General features: G+C 52.9%; 1 protein-coding gene across 2 annotated transcripts in view; it reads right to left on the bottom strand.

The window, feature by feature from the left end:
* Nucleotides 1-2,568: 2,568 nt before the first annotated feature.
* Nucleotides 2,569-19,509, bottom strand: part of ATG4B (autophagy related 4B cysteine peptidase) — a 30,847-nt gene continuing 13,906 nt past the window's right edge. The window contains exons 6-13 of one of the 2 annotated variants that reach the window (XM_058533381.1): nucleotides 19,096-19,168; nucleotides 15,932-16,011; nucleotides 10,199-10,392; nucleotides 9,453-9,531; nucleotides 8,951-9,096; nucleotides 7,225-7,281; nucleotides 6,609-6,702; nucleotides 2,569-4,314 (exon numbers count right to left, since the gene is read on the bottom strand). In XM_058533381.1, the coding sequence (XP_058389364.1) occupies nucleotides 4,241-4,314; nucleotides 6,609-6,702; nucleotides 7,225-7,281; nucleotides 8,951-9,096; nucleotides 9,453-9,531; nucleotides 10,199-10,392; nucleotides 15,932-16,011; nucleotides 19,096-19,168 (797 nt within the window). In that variant the 3' untranslated portion in view covers nucleotides 2,569-4,240. Of the gene's footprint in view, nucleotides 4,315-6,608; nucleotides 6,703-7,224; nucleotides 7,282-8,054; nucleotides 8,169-8,950; nucleotides 9,097-9,452; nucleotides 9,532-10,198; nucleotides 10,393-15,931; nucleotides 16,012-19,095; nucleotides 19,169-19,509 lie in introns of those variants that run through there. The other variant, XR_009217071.1, reaches the window with a different exon arrangement.

The following is a 19,509-nucleotide window of genomic DNA, read 5'->3' as shown; positions in this document are numbered from 1 at the left end:
TTATGATCCTAAATGCCAGGCCTATAACTTGCATCCCATCCCATCTTAAATTATTCTGAGATGGAATGGGCTGTTGACACTTCTAGTAGAATCCGCTGGCAGAGGGCAGTGTAATCTGGAGTGGAAGGCAAGCGGGGTTCTGGCCTGCCTCACCCAAGGCGTCCGGCGGGGGTCTGGGCAGGGCCCCCCATCAGTAAGGGGCAGCAGCTGCAGGCTGCGGGTCTCAGCACCCTTCCTCCTGTGGCTGGGAGACTGGATTCCAGGCAGAACAAGGACGTGATGTTTGCATAAACACCGAGCTGTAAGACGGTTTGCCCCAGGGCTGGGGCAGAACCTGTGTGGGCCTGGCAGGTCCTGCAGAGTGGCAGGCCCCTGGCTCCCTCACACCAGGCAGGGTCCATTCTTGTCTGGGTTCCACAGACAAGGCTGCCCACCTCGCCCACGGTCACTCGGCAGGTGGGTGTAGGGCCAGGATGTGTCCAGGCAGCCCGGACCTCGGTCCTGGTACCTGGGTGGCACCTGGACTGGGGACAAAGGAAATGACAGGTGAGGACAGTGGGTTGCAGTGTACGCTCGGAGAGAGTCAAGAGGGGACAGTCTTGGGGAGCACAGTTGTGTGTTGTCTGTTCACAGAGAGTTTGAGAAGCTCCCTGCAGCCCTGCCGATGGCAACAGGTCAGCCTCAGGCATCTGTCCATCTGAAGGGTCTGGTTCCGCCCACCCAGACCATGCACCATGATTTGAGTGACAAAAGCAATCAGGATCTGCGTGCAGAGTTAGACCATTTTCATTAAAACAGAGTCCCAGGGCACCAGCACAGATGCCTTGGCAACACTGTCATTAACTTATCTTTTTGAGTTTTACATAACCAGGGTCACATACTGTGTAACGGAAACGAAATATGGGGTTTATTTCTTAAGACGACCTGAAACCAGTAGTTTGTCTGCCTCTTGTGGCCACTACAGGGTGGGTCAGGCTGGCACTGAGAAGGGTTGGGGATCTCGGGGTGGGTCGGCATTGGCAGTGGGCCTGGGTGAGATGACCAGATTGAGCCAGGTGGGTCTGGGCTGTGCCCTGAGCACCCAGCACAGGTCAGGACAAGGGCTGAGCATGAACCCCTCAGCTGGAGCTGTGGAGGGCTGGAGATGGGACTAGAACTTTCTGGGGCCTGGGTCAGGATATTGGGGGAGGTGGAGGCTGCAGCACAGACCACCCTCTCCGGGTGTGGCTGTGGGGTTGGAGGTGGGCAGGAGCTCAGGGGAGGAGAGACCGGAGCTGAGTGGAATCCCGCAGGCCGTGGGCAGTGGGACTGGAGTGGAGGCAGAAATGGTCCAACAGACCTCAAAATTCACAGGCTACATACACTTTTGTCATAAATACAGCTTGTTTTAAAACATCCCGGCCAGGGTTGCAGTGGCAGGCATGGCTGAGGGGGCTGCATGCCCTGGAGTGCCTTGTCTCCACTTTTTGTCTCTCCTTAAAAAACCCTGTTGGGCATTGTGATGGGCAGAATAACAGCCCCCAAAGACATCCATGTTCTAATCCCTGAGACCTGTGAGCAGGACACCTGCATGGCAAAGGTGCCCTGAGATGGGAGCCCACCCTTGATCGTCTGGGAAGGCCTGTGCAGTCACGTGGGTCTCTAATAGAGGCAGAGGGTCCTGGTCAGAGGAGACACCATGGCAGGAGGAGGGGGGCTGAGTGATGCACCCTCGCTGGGTCTGAAGATGGTGGAAGGCGCTGTGAGCCAAAGAATACAGGTGGCTTCTAGAAGCTGGAAAAGCAAGTAAACATTCTCCCGTAGAGCCTCCAGAAGGAACCAGCTCTGCTGACACCTTTAGACCTCTGCCCTCCAGGATCCTGAGAGAGAAAGTCTGGTGTTTCCAGCCACTGAGTGTGGACATTTTCTTAAAGCACAAGAAGCTAACACGGGCATTTTCTAGAGGCCACGGTTCCTGGGCCACCTTGCCTCGGCACCGGCAGAGTGCTTCCTGCTTTCCTGTCTGGCTTTGGTCCCCTTGCACCTAAACTGGAGAGCAGGTGGGCAGGCAGGCAGGTGGGAGGAGGCGGGGGAGCCAAGCGGGTCAGGGTCACTCTGATTATCCCATCAGGACTTTGAAGGCAGGGCCAGCGGACCTTGCTCATGTCCTCCTGCGTGACCCACACAGAGGTGACTTGGCTGAGGCACCAAGCACCTGCCCGCAGCCAGCAGTCTCAGCTTATCTGGAAGGACACTGCTCTTATAACTCAAGCTAAGGCTAACGCTACACCGGGGATGCTTCCCACCACCCCGCTTGCTGAAGGAAGCAGGCGACCTTGTGTACTGCGAAAATCAAGCTTGCTGCCATTTTTTCATTCAGGGCCACATGAGGCCGAGGACAAGTGGCACAGCTTGCAAAGCCGGGTCAGAAGCAGGACGGGTGCCATTTGCCCAAGTCTGGGGGAAACAAGCTTGCCACGTCAGCCCACCAAATCCTTACTTAGAATCTTCCATGTGTCACCAGAGCTTAGAATATGTACTTGTTCTTGTCATATCCAACTATGACTTGAGGAAAAATGGAGACACAGATAGACAACAAGCTTTGTTTTCTATTGAAACTGTTATTTGCCATTAAGAATTGCAAACTATACTACTAAGAATGAAGAACATTCTCTTCAGTAAGTTTTTCTCAAAACACACAAGACAAAGCTCCCCTTTGGTCCAGTTCTCTCCCACTTTCGCCGTCCACCAACAGCAGGAACCGCACAGGACCCCCGACCCCCGGCGCCCAGCCGGCGGCAGCCATTTCAGAAAGATGCAGCCCGGAAGGAATGGAAGGAATGGAAACTGTCCCAACCTTCCCTCCTCCCCTACCCTGATGCTACCTAGGGGATGGGAGGGGGGTGGAGCGACAGAAAGGAGAAAAAAAGGAAATAACTTATATCAGCAATGCTTGGGGGGTGGGGGTGTCCTCTGCTAGCTCGGTGGGCCAGCAGGACGCACAGGCATAGCCCAGACGTGCGCACAAGTGCTGCTACCCAGGGAGGAAGGCCTCCCTGAGCTCCCACCCCGTTATTGACACTGATGGTGGCACAAAAGCCGCTCTTCCAGGACAGCCACAAGCCCGCAGGAGCAGTAAACTCCAGCCGGACCCCAGGGTTAAAGGTGCAGGTGCTGAGAGCAGTCGGTGCTGAGAAAGGTCTGGACGCATCTCAAGCTGATGCCACGAGCAATGGGGCGCCTGTCTCGCACCATAAAGCTGCGAGTTTTACCCTCCGGCCCCAAACCTGTCCAAAGCCTCAGTGACTGGGAGGGCGGTTCTGAGAGGGACAAGAGGAAGGAGAAAGAGTCCTGGTGGCGGCATGCCCTGGACCCCTTGGCCTCTACGAGCCCAGCTCACGGTGCCCCGCATGCCCTGCCAGAGGCCTGAAGCTCACAGGCCAGGGCAGCTCCCTGTCAGCCTCCACCCACCACCCACGCTGGGGAAGCTGGCGAGTTGAGAAAGCAGCAGCACGCAGGTATGTCACAATGCCAGAGCCCACAAGGAGACATGAGAGACATGAGAGGGGCGCACCCGCTCGGGCTCCAGAGAGCGGGCGTGTCTCTGTCCCTGTGAGTCACACACTGGCATCTTTGGATTTCCACCACATCCCACCCCTTTGCTATTTTTCTGCTCAAAGCAAGGAGAAACCTTGCCCTAATTCTTTCCACCCGATCTCCCAATGAGGTAGCCCTTGATAAACCACACCGGGCAGAGGGCAGGCAGCCCAGTCCGCGGGCGTCACTCCTCATACGCCCGCCACAGGTCTTCTGAGACTGACTTGGGACACGCCCAACAGAAATTCATGTCTGTGTGGAGTAACTTCAAACAGGACTTTAATTCCAAATCAAACCCAGAACTGAGAGCCCAGGAGGAAGCAGGACAGAGGCGATGCACTAACGCGGGGCTGGCAGTGTCACGGGAAGAGCTCTTGGAGGGTGAAGGCTCTGCTCTCAGAAGCTCCTGACCTGGCTGTGCTGGGCTTCCTGCGGGCAGCTCCTCGTTCACACCTTGTAGCCCCGACGAGCCGAGCCTTCTGGGCCAAGCAGTTCCACTCCTTGCAGTAAGGCCTCCAGGACAGCGCAGTCCTCTGTCCGAGGGTGGAGGTGAGCAGGCTGGATGGATGAAATGCGGCGGCACCGAGCACCCCAAGGCAGGGCTGGGCTCTTGAAGGCACCCCCAGCAAGGGCCAGTGGAGACTGTCCCCTGACTCCAAAATTTTCAAAGGGACAAGATTTCAAAGTCTTCATCTTCTGAGTCAAAGAATCTTTCCAGTCGCTCTACATCAGAAGAATCTAGAAGAACCAAGAGAAAACCTCGTCAGACACCTGGCGTGGGTCATTCTGGGCTGTGGGGATGAAGAGACACCACCCACCACACCCTGCACCTGGGCCCACTCGCCCTGCAGCTGGTTCTGCCCCTGCGCCAGGCAGGCGAGGGTGCTCACTCAGGGAGGGCCTCGGTGTGGCAGGAGGTGAGAGGACGCCAAGGCTGCCCAACTGAGGCGTCCAGTCTCCCAGGCTGATGGGTCTGAGCAGGCCAGGAGGAGGGTCCAGCCCTGTGATCACGGGGTCAAGATCTTTGGCTGGCGAGAGGATGGAAGGACAGAAAAGAGAAGCCCAGAGGCTCATCTGAAAACAAGAGAAGAAGCAGATGCACCTCTCAACAGAGCACAGAGGGAAGTGACAGGGGCTGGGAGGGCAAGGGCCTCCTGTCCCAAGAGGGGGTGCCCACCCCCTGTACCATCTGGGGACTGATGGGGCATCTGTCCTGAGTCTCCAATGCCAGCACTGCAACCCCTTTAAGGTTTCCGTCAGGCAGCAGACGCCTTCATCGTCCTCCTCAGTTACCTTTACAGACACAGGGCAGTGGGCTCCCTCCTCCTCCTCCTCCTCAGAATTCTTCACAGAGACATGGAACAGAGGGCTCCAACATTTTCCTCCTCAGTGATCTTCACAGACACAGGGCAGTGGGCTCTGTCATCGTCCTCCTCAGTGATCTTCACAGAGACATGGGACAGAGGGCTCTGTCCTCCTCCTCCTCAGTGATCTTCACAGAGACATGGGACAGAAGGCTCCGTCATCCTCCTCCTCAGTGATCTTCAGAGACGAGGCTGTGGGCTCCCTCATCCTCCTCCTCAGGGTTCTTCAGAGAGACATGGGACAGAGAGCTCCGTCATTGTCCTCCTCAGTGATCTTCACAGAGACAAGGCTGTGGGCTCCCTCATTCTCTTCCTCAGGGTTCTTCACAGCGACATGGGACAGAGAGCTCCATCACTGTCCTCCTCAGTGCTCTTCACAGACACAGGGCAGTGGGCTCCATCATCCTCCTCCTCAGGGTTCTTCACAGAGACATGGGACAGAGGGCTCCGTCATCCTCCTCCTCAGTGCTCTTCACAGACACAGGACAGTGGGCTCCATCATCCTCCTCCTCAGGGTTCTTCACAGAGACATGGGACAGAGGGCTCCGTCATCCTCCTCCTCAGGGTTCTTCACAGAGACATGGGACAGAGGGCTCCGTCATCATCCTCCTCAGTGATCTTCACAGACACAGGGCAGTGGGCTCCGTCCTCCTCCTCCTCAGTGCTCTTCACAGACACAGGGCAGTGGGCTCCCTCCTCCTCCTCCTCCTCCTCAGGGTGCTTCACAGAGACATGGGACAGAGAGATCTGTCATCATCCTCCTCAGTGATCTTCACAGAAACACGGGGTAGCGGGCTCCGTCGTCATCCTCCTCAGTGATCTTCACAAAAACACGGGGTAGCAGGCTCCATCCTCCTCCTCCTCAGTGATCTTCACAGACACAGGGCAGCAGGCTCTGTCATCCTCCTCCTCAGTGATCTTCAGAGATGGTGTAGTGGGCTCCCTCATCCTCCTCCTCAGGGTTCTTCACAGAAACATGGGACAGAGGGCTCCGTCATCATCATCCTCAGTGATCTTCACAGACACATAGGGCAGTGGGCTGTGTTGTTGTCCTCCTCATGGTGATCTTTACAGTGACACAGATGGAGGCATGAACTGGATGTGCTCATGGCCTCACTGCTGAGTCCCCGTTTTCAATGTACCACAAGCTCAATTCACTTCAGGGGAGTCGAGCACTTGCATGAGGTAGGAGGCCCCAGGCCCAGAGCCACTGTGTAGTGGGAAATGGAGCCCACCTGTGGCCACAGTCTGCCAGAGCAGGGCTGGCTTCTGTGCTGCACTGTGCAGATAGCACTGCCTCATCACAGAAAGTCTAGTGTGTTCCTAGAGAACACAGAAGCCCAGTGACCACGTGAGAAGCACGCCCAGCTCCACACCATGGGGCCAGGTGACCACACATTGGGTGAAGAAGAGGGCAGCTGACTGCATGCTGCTGTACTCAGCATGAGAGGAGGAGGACATTCAGTAGTGTCCCTGGTCCCACAAGCACATCACCTCCAATAATCACATCTGAGTGCACACAATCTTAAAGGTCAAAGCAATTGGAATAGGACCTGGGGGGAACCAAAGAGGGAGGACGGAAGCATCGCACAGACCACACCCCGAGCAATAAAATAGGGAACACCCCTGTCCCCACCTGCGACAGGGCCCTGCAGCCTCTGGACTTACCTAAAGACAGGTTCAGGACGTCGGGGCAGGCCAGGTGGGAAGGTTGCTGCTCCACCAGCTCAAACATGGGCAGGGCACCTCCGAGCAGCGACAGCTGTGAGCAAGACACAGCTGTTACACATGGCCCATCAAGGGGTACAGCCCTAGTGCCCCCACCTCAGAGACCACCACTGCGAGCAGACAGAAAACGCTGATGAGAAAGCAGAGGCAGCCTCCACAAGAAGGCTCTTAACCCCATGCCAAGACAGGAACCCGACACGGTGCTGCCCCACAACAACCGCATGTGATCAGATCCATCCATCACATGGAGGGCAACATGTGCTAAGGCTGATGAGCACCCCTCGGGGGCAAACTCCACTCACCACCACCTCTGATCCACACAAGACCGATGAATTAGAAATCCCATTCTAAAGTTCATGTGCACGTCTGTCCCCATGCTCTCTAATCACGATGAGGACATTGCCACAGCAATGGCCAAATGAGGGCTATGGGAAGCTCCACAGCCATGCACCAAGCACTGGTGGAGGAGTGAGCGTCGGAGGCAGGATCCCAAACCAGAGATCCTGAGACTGGCCTTCAGCCCCTGCCCCAGGCAAACAAGGGAGCCGATACCAACCTTTTTGACTTGCTGGCACCAATCATTAAAGTCGTCCTCAGTCTTACAGAAAAACCCCTAAAACGAAAAACAATAGTAAGCAGGGAGTGGCATAAGAGCATGACCAGGCTGCACCTCGACGCTGAATAGGTAGTGACCTGAAGAGGCCAGAGTTTCCATTCCCAGTGCCCCTGCAGGGACCCTGGCACACATGCTGGATGCTGCCATCACCACACATCAGACCATCCTACTTCTCCAGCCTCCGCATTACTCTGCGGGCTCTGTCCATGGCTCGACCCTTTGCCCTCTGCCCTGACTGACCCAGGTCATGTTTTAAGGCCTGAGAATGAGGCAGGTTATAATTACATGTTGAGAGCTCTCTTCTTCCTGTGACCCTGGGGCAGGGCTGGCAGGTATGAGACTCAGCCTTGACCCACTGTCTCCTGAGCAGCTCAGGAGCAAAGGCCACCAGGACTCACAGCACAACTTGAAAAGTGAGCCACCTACCAAGAAACAGTTAGTTGTGGAAAGCAGTGGGGAAAACTGTGCTTAGAACCACTGTATGCAAAGTTTACCGAATTCTAAACACCACCAGGACTACAGATGTTACCAAGAAGAGAATAAGACACAGAAAGGAAAACAGCAACAGGAAACGGGAGGAGAGACTCAGACAGGGTGCTGTCTCCCACCCGGTTGACAGTCTACTGTTCGGGGCTCTGGTGCAAGGACACATGGAACGTTCTGCTGGAAGATGAAAGGCTTGTTTCTCCCGAGGAGCCAGCGTGCACTCCTCTTCCTCACAGGCAAGGATGGGAGTCATTCCTCCGTGTGCCGAGAACTCAGACACGCACCCTCCTTGCTGCTTGTCTCCATGTGTCCACCGCCTTCGTCCATGGTACTGGCTTCCTAGTGTGACCTTATTTTTACATGAGCATCAACCACTATAAGCTACCAAGACGCAGTTCCTGTAATAAGTATATGTCACTTTAGTTAGACAAGGGATTCATGAGTGGGTTCCTGTGAGAGTCGAGCCTCTGAGCTCTAGCCCACTGTCCTGGTGCCCTCCTTGGGGCCACCAACCTCAGGATGTGACACGAGACCCACAGATAGTACAACTAGGAGACATCCTGTTTCAGGACCAGATTTGCCTCCTAGAGTTCATGACTCAGTTAATTACTCCCCTAGGGATGTAATTATTTCTAGGAATTTTTGGCCTCTTTGTCCATCAAATACATTTTGAGAGCAGGCAGGTTTCCATAAGTCACAACCAAAAATTCCAGCCTTGTAATCAAAAGAGAGCAAGGAAGCTCATTCTTAGGGATCATCTCGCAGACACGTTAAGTCAAAAAAACTAAAAAACAAACCAAAAACCCCAAAGAGGTGGTGCAGAGCAGTGAGTAAACTGCCATTATGTTAAAAGGCGGGGACACATTCATTGACACTCCTGCTGACTCACACGTGCGCTCACACTCACTCACAGTCTGGCCCACACCAAAGCTGCGTGGGCCACACACGAGGCGGACGGCCTTGGGAGGGACGTGAGTGACTAACAGACGTTAACTCTTTTGTGCCCTCTGAACTCTAAACCATGTGAACGTAATGCTTATTCCAAAACGTTGAAAAAAATTACAAACACCTGAAGTCTTTCTTTTTCTTTCTAAAAGAGCAGGATTGGCACAAAATGACTCAGAACACCTGCCCACAAGCTCACTCGGTTAGAGGAAATGTGATGGACTGGGGGACGCACCACGGCAATGGACGGGTCGAGCTCCCCAATGCTCATCCTGCTGGGAGGGTGCTGGCAGTGGAAGCTCTCGTCTGGGATAAAGCAGCTGTCGGTAAACTCCACTGCCGGCTGCGTCGTGTGGGGGTCCAGGTAGATGAGCTCCTCACCTGGGCAAGATGACAGGGAAGTCAGCCAAAAGGGAGCAGGCAGGGGCCCATTTCAGACCCACCACACCAAAATCCCCTTGACTGGATGAGCCAGGTTGGGAGAGACAGCGGGTAGAGATGGGGCAGGAAGCAGACTGTCAGGAAAGGAGGGCGCACAGGAGGCTGAGCAAGGGCCAGGTGGGGTCACAGCAACCCCTCATGGGAGCACGCTACTTTTCAACTGGTGGCCCTGGGTCAAGCCCATGCCTCTCGGTGTGCAGGGAGGTGGAGGTAGGTGTGAGGGGGCTGCCCTAAAGACCACTCCCTCTTCCTTGGCTTCTGGCCAGCCAGGACGTTGCTGCAGACCCACCACTCACCAACGTAGCCGATGAAGTAGTGGGCACTGTTGGGCTTCCCTCCAATGACCCCCAGGGACTGCGGCATCATGAAACAGCGCTGCAGGAAAGAGGAGGGAAGGAGGAGCTGCTGAGCACACTGTGGGCCTGCTGCCCATGTGCGACGAAAAGGTCCACATCCCTGAAGAGGGGCAGGTGTGGACAACTGAGTGCAGCAGGCAGGCAGAAGGCGGACGCCCGCCCACCACCAGGGGAGGCCCTGAGTGACAGGAGAAGACGTGGTCCTGAAGAGCTTAGTCAGGAAGGAGGACGAGAAACACAAACTGTGGCTCAGGAGCACAGAATCTGCAGTCACCCTCAGGAAAGCTCTGTATAGGAAGTGGGCATGAGGAAGGTGGTAGTGAGGGGCACTGGGAGGAGGTGCAGACAGGGGTCAACCTGGCCTGCACACAGGGCAGACAGGTGTGCAAGGCAGGCAGCCAGCACACCGAGGCCGAGAGTCGGTTTGATTCCACAGGGCAGGAGAAATGGAGACAAGAGGCCAGTGGGACCACCGAGTCAGCAGGAGGAGCAGAGGCCACAAAGGGCAGTGGCAGGGAAGAGCGAGCTCATGGGAGCACAGGGGCCAGCAGGAGGGGTGACTGGAACATTCCAGGTCCAGGCCAGGAGGTGGACAGAGGGCAGGAGGAAGGGGGCAAGATGGTGACAACTGAAGGGTTTCAATCCCCCTGCTGGTCAGCAAGAGGACGGACCCACTACAGACCCACCTTCAGTGTCTCCACATAGGCCTCGTTGATGTCCGTGAGCCCCAGGCGCAAGGGGATGAGAAGCACCAGAGGTCTCCACGGTGCCAGCCTGTTGGTGACCTCAGCTCCAGCAGGGAACCCATTACAGTGCCGGCTGGAATCTGCAGGAAATGCAGCGGCCCCTACACATGGAAGGCTGCTCCTGCACAACCTTCCTGAAAAACGGAGACGTGCTTTTATGGGCTGAAGAGGAGGAGGCAGAAGTTCACCCAAAAGAAACAGGTACCTAATCATTCTGTCATAGGGAAAGGGTATAAAAAAGCCAAGTGATTGGAAAATAAAGCATAAGACTAATCCTGTCATCCACAGAGAAACAAGAATCAGACATTTTCTATGCATATTCAATTTAAAATGTTTACTGTGAAATACAGCATATACACAAAACACCTTAGAGAGCACTAATAAAACAAGCACCATGGAGTCACCAGCTAGCCAGAGGCAGCACTGACCGGGCCTTCAGAACTCCAGTGGCCCCTCAGCAAGGAGCGCAACAAGGAGTAACTTCTCTCCTTCCTTTTAAACGTTTAGGCAACTTATTTGTTCCATCTAAATGCAGGGGGTGATCCTTCAACAAATACGTTACTAGGGGGTTTAGTGGTGGGGAGAGACACCCCAGTAGCCCTGCGCAAACCAGGCACTGAGTCCATGGTTTCTAAACACCCCACCCCACCAGCAGGAACCATGGCTCCTGGAGAAATGGCTGATTCCAGGGCTGCGGCAGGGAAAGTACTAGGTGAGCCCAAATCTAATTAATGCCAGAAAGGGAGTGCTCAAACAACAACAAAAATGACAGGAACATGTCAAAAGACAGAGCCAGCCTGAAGGGGTGCCCACCAGCCAAATTTGGGTAAACGTGGAATGACCATAATGGATAACACATTAAATAAAAAAGAATCCACAAAAAGAGGCATAGCCTTGACCCAGGGCTGCCAGTTGAAAAGCAGCATGCTCCTATGAGGGGTTGACTCTAAAAAACGTTTTCCCAATGTAAATAAGGAGAGGGAAGGGGGAAGAAAAGAGGGCTCTCCTCAAGAAGAATGCCAACCGATAAACATAAGGGAGTGAATGCATTAGAGAAACCACCACTTCGAACACTAGGTAAAAACTCTCAACGCGCATTAAGTACCACCCTCAGATCATTCACTAATCACAAGGGAAACAGAGACCCCGTCTTACCCAGGTGACCCAAGAAGCATTACTGATAAGGAGAACCTCCTGCTGTGAGGCTCTGAGGACCACACAGCCACTGGGTAGTACTCTTGGTCAAAAGATTTAATCCAAATCTAATAGAAAACAGATTGAGTGTGCGACTTCTACCAAACCAGCTTGGGTCCTTCAAAAATGTCAGTGCTATGAAAAACCAGCAAAAAAAGAGAGGGAGAACTTCCTAGATGGAAGGACACTAAAAAGGCATGGTAACTATACACAGCCCTGGCTCCTTGACCAGGAGGTCACTGGGACAGCACTACCATCTCTTCTGAGGCCTGTGACACGGTGGTGGACCAGTGAGAAAGTAAATGTGCCAGAATCCCTACGTGAACCCAGGTCAGGGCTCATGGCTGTGTTTCACCTTGGGACTGAAGTTCTCAAAACAGACAGCTGGAAAAAGAACTGGGGAGGGAGTATTTTAACTTTCTTTTTATTTCTGGCTGCCTAATCTTTCTGTGACGTTGGATTTACAGTAAGAAACATATGTTTGGTTTTCATCCCACTCTCGGCACAGAGCTCCCAAAACCCTTGGAATTTCCTCAGTTGAGAGCCAAGAAGGTGTCTTTTATGTTTATGAGGTGACTTTTGGAAAGACCCTAGGACGGGCGCTGGCTGCCAGAACCCACATTTTCCATGCTGACTAGATCCTCACCAGTAGCACAGACCCCCTATCTGAGTAACACCAGACACAAGGATCAGCTCAAGAAATGATGGAGGCAAGGCCTGCTTGTCACTGCTGCACTTAACAGGACTTGCCGAGTCTGTGTGTGGCCTGCCTCATTACAAATGTCCTGGTAGTAAGAAAGAATGGGTTTCCGGTTGTCCCAGGCACCCATTTGTATTTTTCCAATGCTCCCTTAACATTTTTAACATATTTAAACACTCTATTTTTCTATCAACGACAACAATTAAACAATACCTATGCCTTCCCCCACCTCGTGAACCCCGGTGTTTTTCTCAGAATAGTGAACATTTTCCGGCAGCGTTTGGTGTGGCAGGAAGATGAGATGGCAGGGCCAGCTTGGATCGCCTTTCTTCACAAGCAGCTCATTATTATTATTATTATTTGGATGCTTATAAAAGTTTCTCTTTATTTTTTGCAATTTGGAAATGTCACTAGGAACGTGTATATTTAAATATTCTTAAATTGTTGGAGGTCTTGAGCTCTGAAGACTCCACTCCTCCTTCAGCCCACAGCCATTTTCTCCTGTTCCTTCCTGGCCACCTGCCCACACACCTCCAGACGGTCGAATAAGTACAATCACCTCTATTTCTTTGCAGAGATTTCTATTTCTGCCGTTGGGATCTCCACCTCCACACACTTTTTCTCTGATTAACTTGTATTTAATGTTTGATCATTGGTGCCATTTGTACTCACTACCAGACTATCTTTCTCGACCTGCAATTTCTCCCTAAATTCAGTGACTTCTCACCGTCTACTGTGCTCGTAAAGGTCTACATCTATCAACATATCAACATTCGACTCTGGCAGAGCCTGCTCTGGATGTCCTGCTGGCCCTCAGAGAATGGACGGCGGGTGCATGGACAGGGACACCCCAAGGAGCAAGGCCTCTCCTCCCCAGCACGCTTTCCGTGAAGTCTGAGAGGGAATGTTGTGAGCTGGCTTTTACTGGGGAGGGGCTCTGGTGGGACTTCTGACACCAGAAGTCTTTTCCTGTCTAACCACCCACAAGAGCCCTTGCTTGGCCAGGCATTGCTTCTCCACCTTTTGCTTTGCTGAATCCAAGATTTCTCTCCCAGTCCTGCCACCTTGGGTGACTTTGAGTGGTGGCCTAGAAAAGCAGGTGATCTATCTTCACTGAAGCCCTCAGTGCCTCTCTCCTGGGGCTCTTGAAGCAGAAAACAATTAGTACAGGCCACTCAGAATTACGTCCATTTCTCCCGCACCTTACCACATCGTGTGCAGGCCCTGCTTCCAGTCCCAGTGTCCTTGCTGGTTGTGTTCTGATGCTATTCTTCCTAAATTCGGGCATCAAACATCCTCCACTTGTCCCTGTGATGAGCACGCATCACTTCTGACTCGGTGGAGGGGAGGACATCAGTGAGTCAGGGCCCTGATCACAGACAGGCAGCCACACAAATCCCACTTGGGAGCCTGAAAATGCAGATTCAGGCCCCTCCCCAGAACCAGACCCACAACCTCCTCAGACAAGCCCCAGGCGCATGTCTTGTCACAGTTCCAGCAGTGCTGCTACAGACAACTCGGAGACCCCAGAAGAGAGTGGAGCCGGCGTCCAAGCACACAGTCAAGTCGTCTCCAGGACCCCACCAGCACCACACCCCGCCCCAAGGGACAAAGGTTCTGGAAAGCAGTTTGCCCCTTGCTCCTTGCTGGCCACCATACCGGGGCAACCAGCATCTCTAGTCTGAAGCTAGGGACTGGACGAGTGCCTGGGCTAGACCCTGAGGTGGGTGAAGAACGATGGGGCAAGTGGTTTCCCAACACTGGGGGGAAGAAAGAAATCAAGGTGAAATGGAATATTGTGCAGCCAGATAATAAGACAGTTACAACATTTTCATTGACAGGAGAAAATGCTCACGATACTACCTAAGTGTTTTTTTGAAAAACAGAAAAAACACTGGAAGGCAGTATGTCTACATGTCAATATGAGCTATCTCTGAGTGGTAAAATCAAGCGACTTCTTCCCTTCTTCGTACATTTCCTAAGTTTCCCATGTTTTACAAAAATTTCAAGAAATGGAATGTGGGGAAAAGGCAGAAAGAAGAAACGTACATCTTTCTGTTATGGCGGCAGGTTCATCAGCTCTTGGGGGAGGAGCGTCACTGACAGACAGGGAGCTCTGGAAGAGCACACAGACAGGCACAAATCCGCACTGCTCTTCGCCAAGAAGTCCCAGCCCCGGCTCCCCGACACTACCCTGACAGAGTCCCCAGACGGAAGAAAAGGACAGGTCACCAGCAAGGAAGCCCCACCCGCGAGCCAACAAACACTCTCTCAGCAATGCTCCACGTGTGCAAGCCCCACTTTCAAATGTCCACATCAACCTGCAAGTCTGCACACTTAGAAATGGCATCGCTCAAGGTGCTCTTTCCTACGCAAAATTGGATTCAAGGCAACAGCCTCCATGTGGAACTTCAATAACACTGGGGTTGAGGCAGCTTTGGTAAATTCTTTGGGAAAAAGGTGCTGCTGAGTAAAAAATTTAGTAAGGCATTACATAGGGTTTTGTCAGCTTGACTGTAATATAGAACGTAAAGCACAAATTCAAAACTCACTCTCTATTTGCCAAACTGAGCCCTCATCTTCCTCTTGGACTTAAACTTCAGCATGCCTGGATTCCTTCAGGTTCCCAGTGGATCCTTCCAGAAAAAGGAACAGAGCTATGCTCCTCCTTCATTTACACCTTGGCTTAACGTGGTGTAGTTAAAAAGTGGTTCTTGCTATCATCTTACACCCATGAGAATAGCTATAATCACCAAGACAAAAAATAACAAATGTTGGAGAGGATGTGGAGAAAAGGGAACCCTCATTCACTGCTGGTGGGAATGCAAACTGGTGCAGCCTTTATGAAAAACAGTATGGAGATTCCTCAAAAAACTAAAAATAGAAATACCTTATGATCCAGCTATCCCTGGGTATTTATCCAAAGAACTTGAAATCAACAATCCAGAGAGGCTTCTACACCCCTGTGTTCACTGCAGCATTATTCACTATAGCCAAGAAGTGGAAGCAACCCAAGTGTCCACCAACAGATGGTTGGATAAAGAAGATGTGGTATATATATATATATACAATGGAATACTACTCAGCCATAAAAAAAGACAAAATTGTCCCATTTGCAACAACATGGATGGACCTGGAGGGTATTATGTTAAATGAAATAAGCCAGACAGAGAAAGACAAACACTAAATGACTTTACTCATACATGGAATATAAACTAACACACGGACAGAGAGAACAGTTTGGTGGCTACCACGGGGAAGGGAGTTTGGGGGTGGGCACAAGGGGTGAAGGGGCACATTTATACGGTGACTGACAAATAATAATGTACAACTGGAATCTCAAAATGTTATAAGCTATTATGACATCAGTAAAAAAAAAAAAAAGAAAACCTAAAACAATAAAAGTAAAAAAAAAAAAAAAAGTGGTTCTTGCCTTTCTTTGTGGTGCATTAATGCACATAAAGGGATTGAACCAGAATACGTCCACAAATGCAGCTAAACCTCAGCACGCTTTAACCAATTTTTTGTAATAAAGACACAAAAACAACAAGAGTACTAAGTAACCCACCTCTGGAGAGCATCCAGGCCTTTCCCTTCGCCTGGTCTACACCGTAGAGAACAAGAGGTCCCCTGGCCTTGTGCAGGGTGCCGACCTGCTCCGAAGGACTGCCAGTCACGCCACTCCCATCGAGGCCCCTCTGTGGGCCAAACAGGGAAGCGGGCTCAGCAGCCGCTCCTGAGTGCCATCGGCCATGACCCCTGCCTTCTCGTTCACTTACTGATGTCCTCCATCACCACCGTGTTGTCCATCGCTATGTGGACTGCCAAGGCGCTCCACGTGTCGAAGACAGCGAGCTTCCTAACAGAAAGGGGAGGACACGCCAATGAGCCTTCACAATTCAAAGACATTTCAACTCTGCAGGACAACCGAGGGCAACAGCTGATATCACAGAGGTCTAGCTGTTTCTCAGACGAGAAAGCCCAAGGCCCAGAGATGCCCAGTGCCACAGGTGGGGTGGGGGACAGAGCTGAGGTTGAGCCATCTCTTCTCACCTGGGGCTCAGCACTCCTTCCATTACCCCAGCTGCCATCTGTAGAGAGAGTCCTCACACAAGAGCCTCTCGGGGGCATCACCTCCTAATCTAGTCACACACAGAGGTGGGAACTAGAACGTGAGCCCGAGTCTCAGACACTGCATGTTTCACCAACTCTGAGGCAGGCCAGCCACACCTTATCCCCCAGATCTCCCCACAAAAATGCCGACCTGACAACAATTTGAGTTCTCAGAGAGAAACCTGTGGTTTAACAACTGGAAATGATAGTGATGAGGAACTGTGGTCACAGAACAAAGGTTCTGAGAGACGGGCAGACTCTGCCACCAAAAGTATAACAGGAGGGCCATGTGAGCTACTCCTGGGTGCTGTGGATACGGGCTCACAGGACTGAAATGAAAACGAGGGGCTCCCTGAGCCAGCCCCGTGGCTTAGCAGTTAAGTGCGCGCGCTCCACTACTAGCGGCCCGGGTTCGGATCCCGGGCGTGCACCGACACACTGCTTCTCCGGCCATGCTGAGGCCGCGTCCCACATACAGCAACTAGAAGGATGTGCAACTATGACATACAACTATCTACTGGGGCTTTAGGGGAAAAAAAAAAAAGGGGGAGGACTGGCAATAGATGTTAGCTCAGAGCCGGTCTTCCTCAGCAAAAAAGAGGAGGATTAGCATGGATGTTAGCTCAGGGCTGATCTTCCTCACAAAAACAAACAAACAAACAAACAAGGGGCTCCCAGGTGAGAGGGAGGACCTGGTGTCTGGGGACATGGGTGGAGGGCGGGGGGGTGTCAGGACGACCACAAAGACCCCTCCCATTGGGAAGGCCAGAGCAGACGCCAGGAGAGCACGTGCAGGGCTCCACCAGCCGCCTCCCTTCTCCTCCCTCCTGAGCTCGTGCTTGCCGAGGACCAGGCCCAGTGCTGAAGACACACTGACACATGAGAGACAAAGCAGCCCCTTGAGAAGCTGACATTGCAGAGGGGAGGCAGACAAGAAAGAAGTAAACGTGTGGTGAAGAACAACAAAGCGGGAGGCGGGGAGGGGTGCACCACCACAGGTACAGGAAGGCCTGACGCCAAGGGGTGTCTGGGCAGAGGTGTGGGGAGCAACCCAGGCAGATGCCGGGAGAAGAGCTTCTGGGCCAAGGTCAGAGCAAATGCGAAGGCCCTGAGGTGGGTGTGTCTGAGGAGCACAAGTGCAGTGTGCCAGAAATGAGTGCAGGGCAGAGCACACCCAGCCCATGCCTGCAGCTTTCCCAAGAGTCAGCTGGGAAGCCCCAGGACAGTTCTGAGCAAGGATGGATGGATGGCTGACTTATTTTACGAAGATGACTTCTGCTGCTATTTCAAGGATGGCACACTCTAGGATGGCAAAGAGAGAAGACCGACAAGGAGGCAAGAGATGGAGCTTGGGCCAGGGTGGGGCCAGTGAGGTGACGAACACTGGTCAGAGTTTGGACACATTTGGTTGGGGTGTGTTAAGGGAAAGACGGGTCTAGCATGATCCCAGTTTCTGGCCTGAGCTCCTGGAAGGATGGTGCTGCCATTCACTGTCAGAGAAGCAGGGGGGATGGGGGAGAGGGGCGAGCTGTGGGTTTTGACTGTTAGGTTGACATGCCCCGTGGACATCCAAGGGGCGTTGCTGAGTAAGCATCCAGACATGAGCCAGCCCAGGGGATGTGACTGGGAGCTGTGTGTGTGTGCAGACAATAGCTAAAGCCGGGCCTTGACAGAGTGAAGAGAAGCAGCCAAAGGCCCAAGCTGAGCCCTGCAGTGCTCATGGTGGGGTAGGAGGGGCCAGCAGCGGAGGCAGAGGTGGCCAGAGGGACAGGAGAAGGACCGGAGAGTGTGGCTGAGAGGCCCAGGGTTTCCAAAAAGAGAAAGCAAGCACCTGCCTCAAGGGCCACTTGCAGGATGGCTGAGTAAGCCAGGGACCAAAACTTGGCACTCAGACATGAAGACAGATTGATGGCAACCTCGACGGGGCTGCTTCAGGGCAGCAGCGGGGAGGAAGGCATCAGTGAGTGGTGCAAGACAGGCAGGGCACACACACAGGCCACACAGAGACCACACAAACTGATCATGCAGACCATGCACGCAGACCACACAAATTGACCACACACACAGACCATGCAGAGACCACAGACAGACCACACTTCCAAGGCATGCAGGGCTGGGACTCTAAAGGGCATGTGGTGGGGGCTGGGTAAGAAGACCAAGAGACAGTGGGCAGGCCTGGGGATTGGCTAGGAGTTGGACATGGAAGAAAAGGAAGTGTCCTGGAGGATCACAAGAAATCTGGCAAGAGCAGCTGTGTGGAGACAGCAACCATTCACTGCAGGGAGGAGGAGGAGGAGCTGGCTAGGGGATGAGGGAAGAGAAGGGCAGTCTCAGAAACGTCAAGCATGGGTGCCTGTGGGAGACTCCCATGGGGACAGGGAGCAGAAGGGAGATACACGAGGCAGGATGCTGAGGGAAAGCTGTCACTGGAGACAGAGGTTTCAAGGAAGAGGAGATCAGTCAGAACAGAGGTGGAGGTCCAAGTAGAGAGGGCCGCCTGCCCGCACCACACTGCTGTCATTCCAGACCAGTCTCCACTTCCCAAACTGTCAGAAACCACTGTAATGGATGGATCCATGTCACAGACAAAGAACAAAGGCCCAATCCAATGGGCACAATCCGGAAGAAGGTATTCATTTTATTAGAAAACATAAATTCTGATACACAAGACCACTTGGCATGGTCACCTCTAAGGACACTCCTGAGGGCCCTGAAGGAAAGAGTAAAAGACCCCTTACTTCCTTTAGCCACGAAAACTTAGAAGAGTTTGACCACCAAACATATTCCTGCTGCCCCCAAAGAAACGAGAGGGATGGGGCGTGGTACATACTTGAGAACCTGGGCGACGGTGTTGGGCCCGTACCACTGGCCGATAGACTTGCCCTCGCCAACTCCCATTTGTGCTGCAGGAAACAGATCTGATTAGTGACACACACGGTCCTCGACTCCCCTGACAGCCCTCCCTTCACCTCTTAGGAGAGGCTGGTTCTAGCGGCATGCAATATTAGGAACACTTTACAGGAAGCCTGGACAGGCATGCCCCCACTCCGCCTCCAGCATGAGCTCCTGACAGACACCAGGACGCTGCCTCCAAAAGGGACAGGTGCCGACTCAAGGTCTGTCCTTCACTACAAGCCAAGATTCCAGTCCTTCAATAAGGAGCAAGATTAGGAAATGAAATGACTCAGATCAATTCAGAGCTATACTCTTACTTCCTTCTACAAGCGAGAACATGATGCTCAAA

The sequence above is a fragment of the Diceros bicornis genome, chromosome 37, assembly GCF_020826845.1.
Source record: "Diceros bicornis minor isolate mBicDic1 chromosome 37, mDicBic1.mat.cur, whole genome shotgun sequence".
Lineage (NCBI taxonomy): Eukaryota > Metazoa > Chordata > Mammalia > Perissodactyla > Rhinocerotidae > Diceros > Diceros bicornis.
Note: the sequence above shows the minus strand (reverse complement) of the source record. Positions and strands in the feature narration are given on the sequence as shown.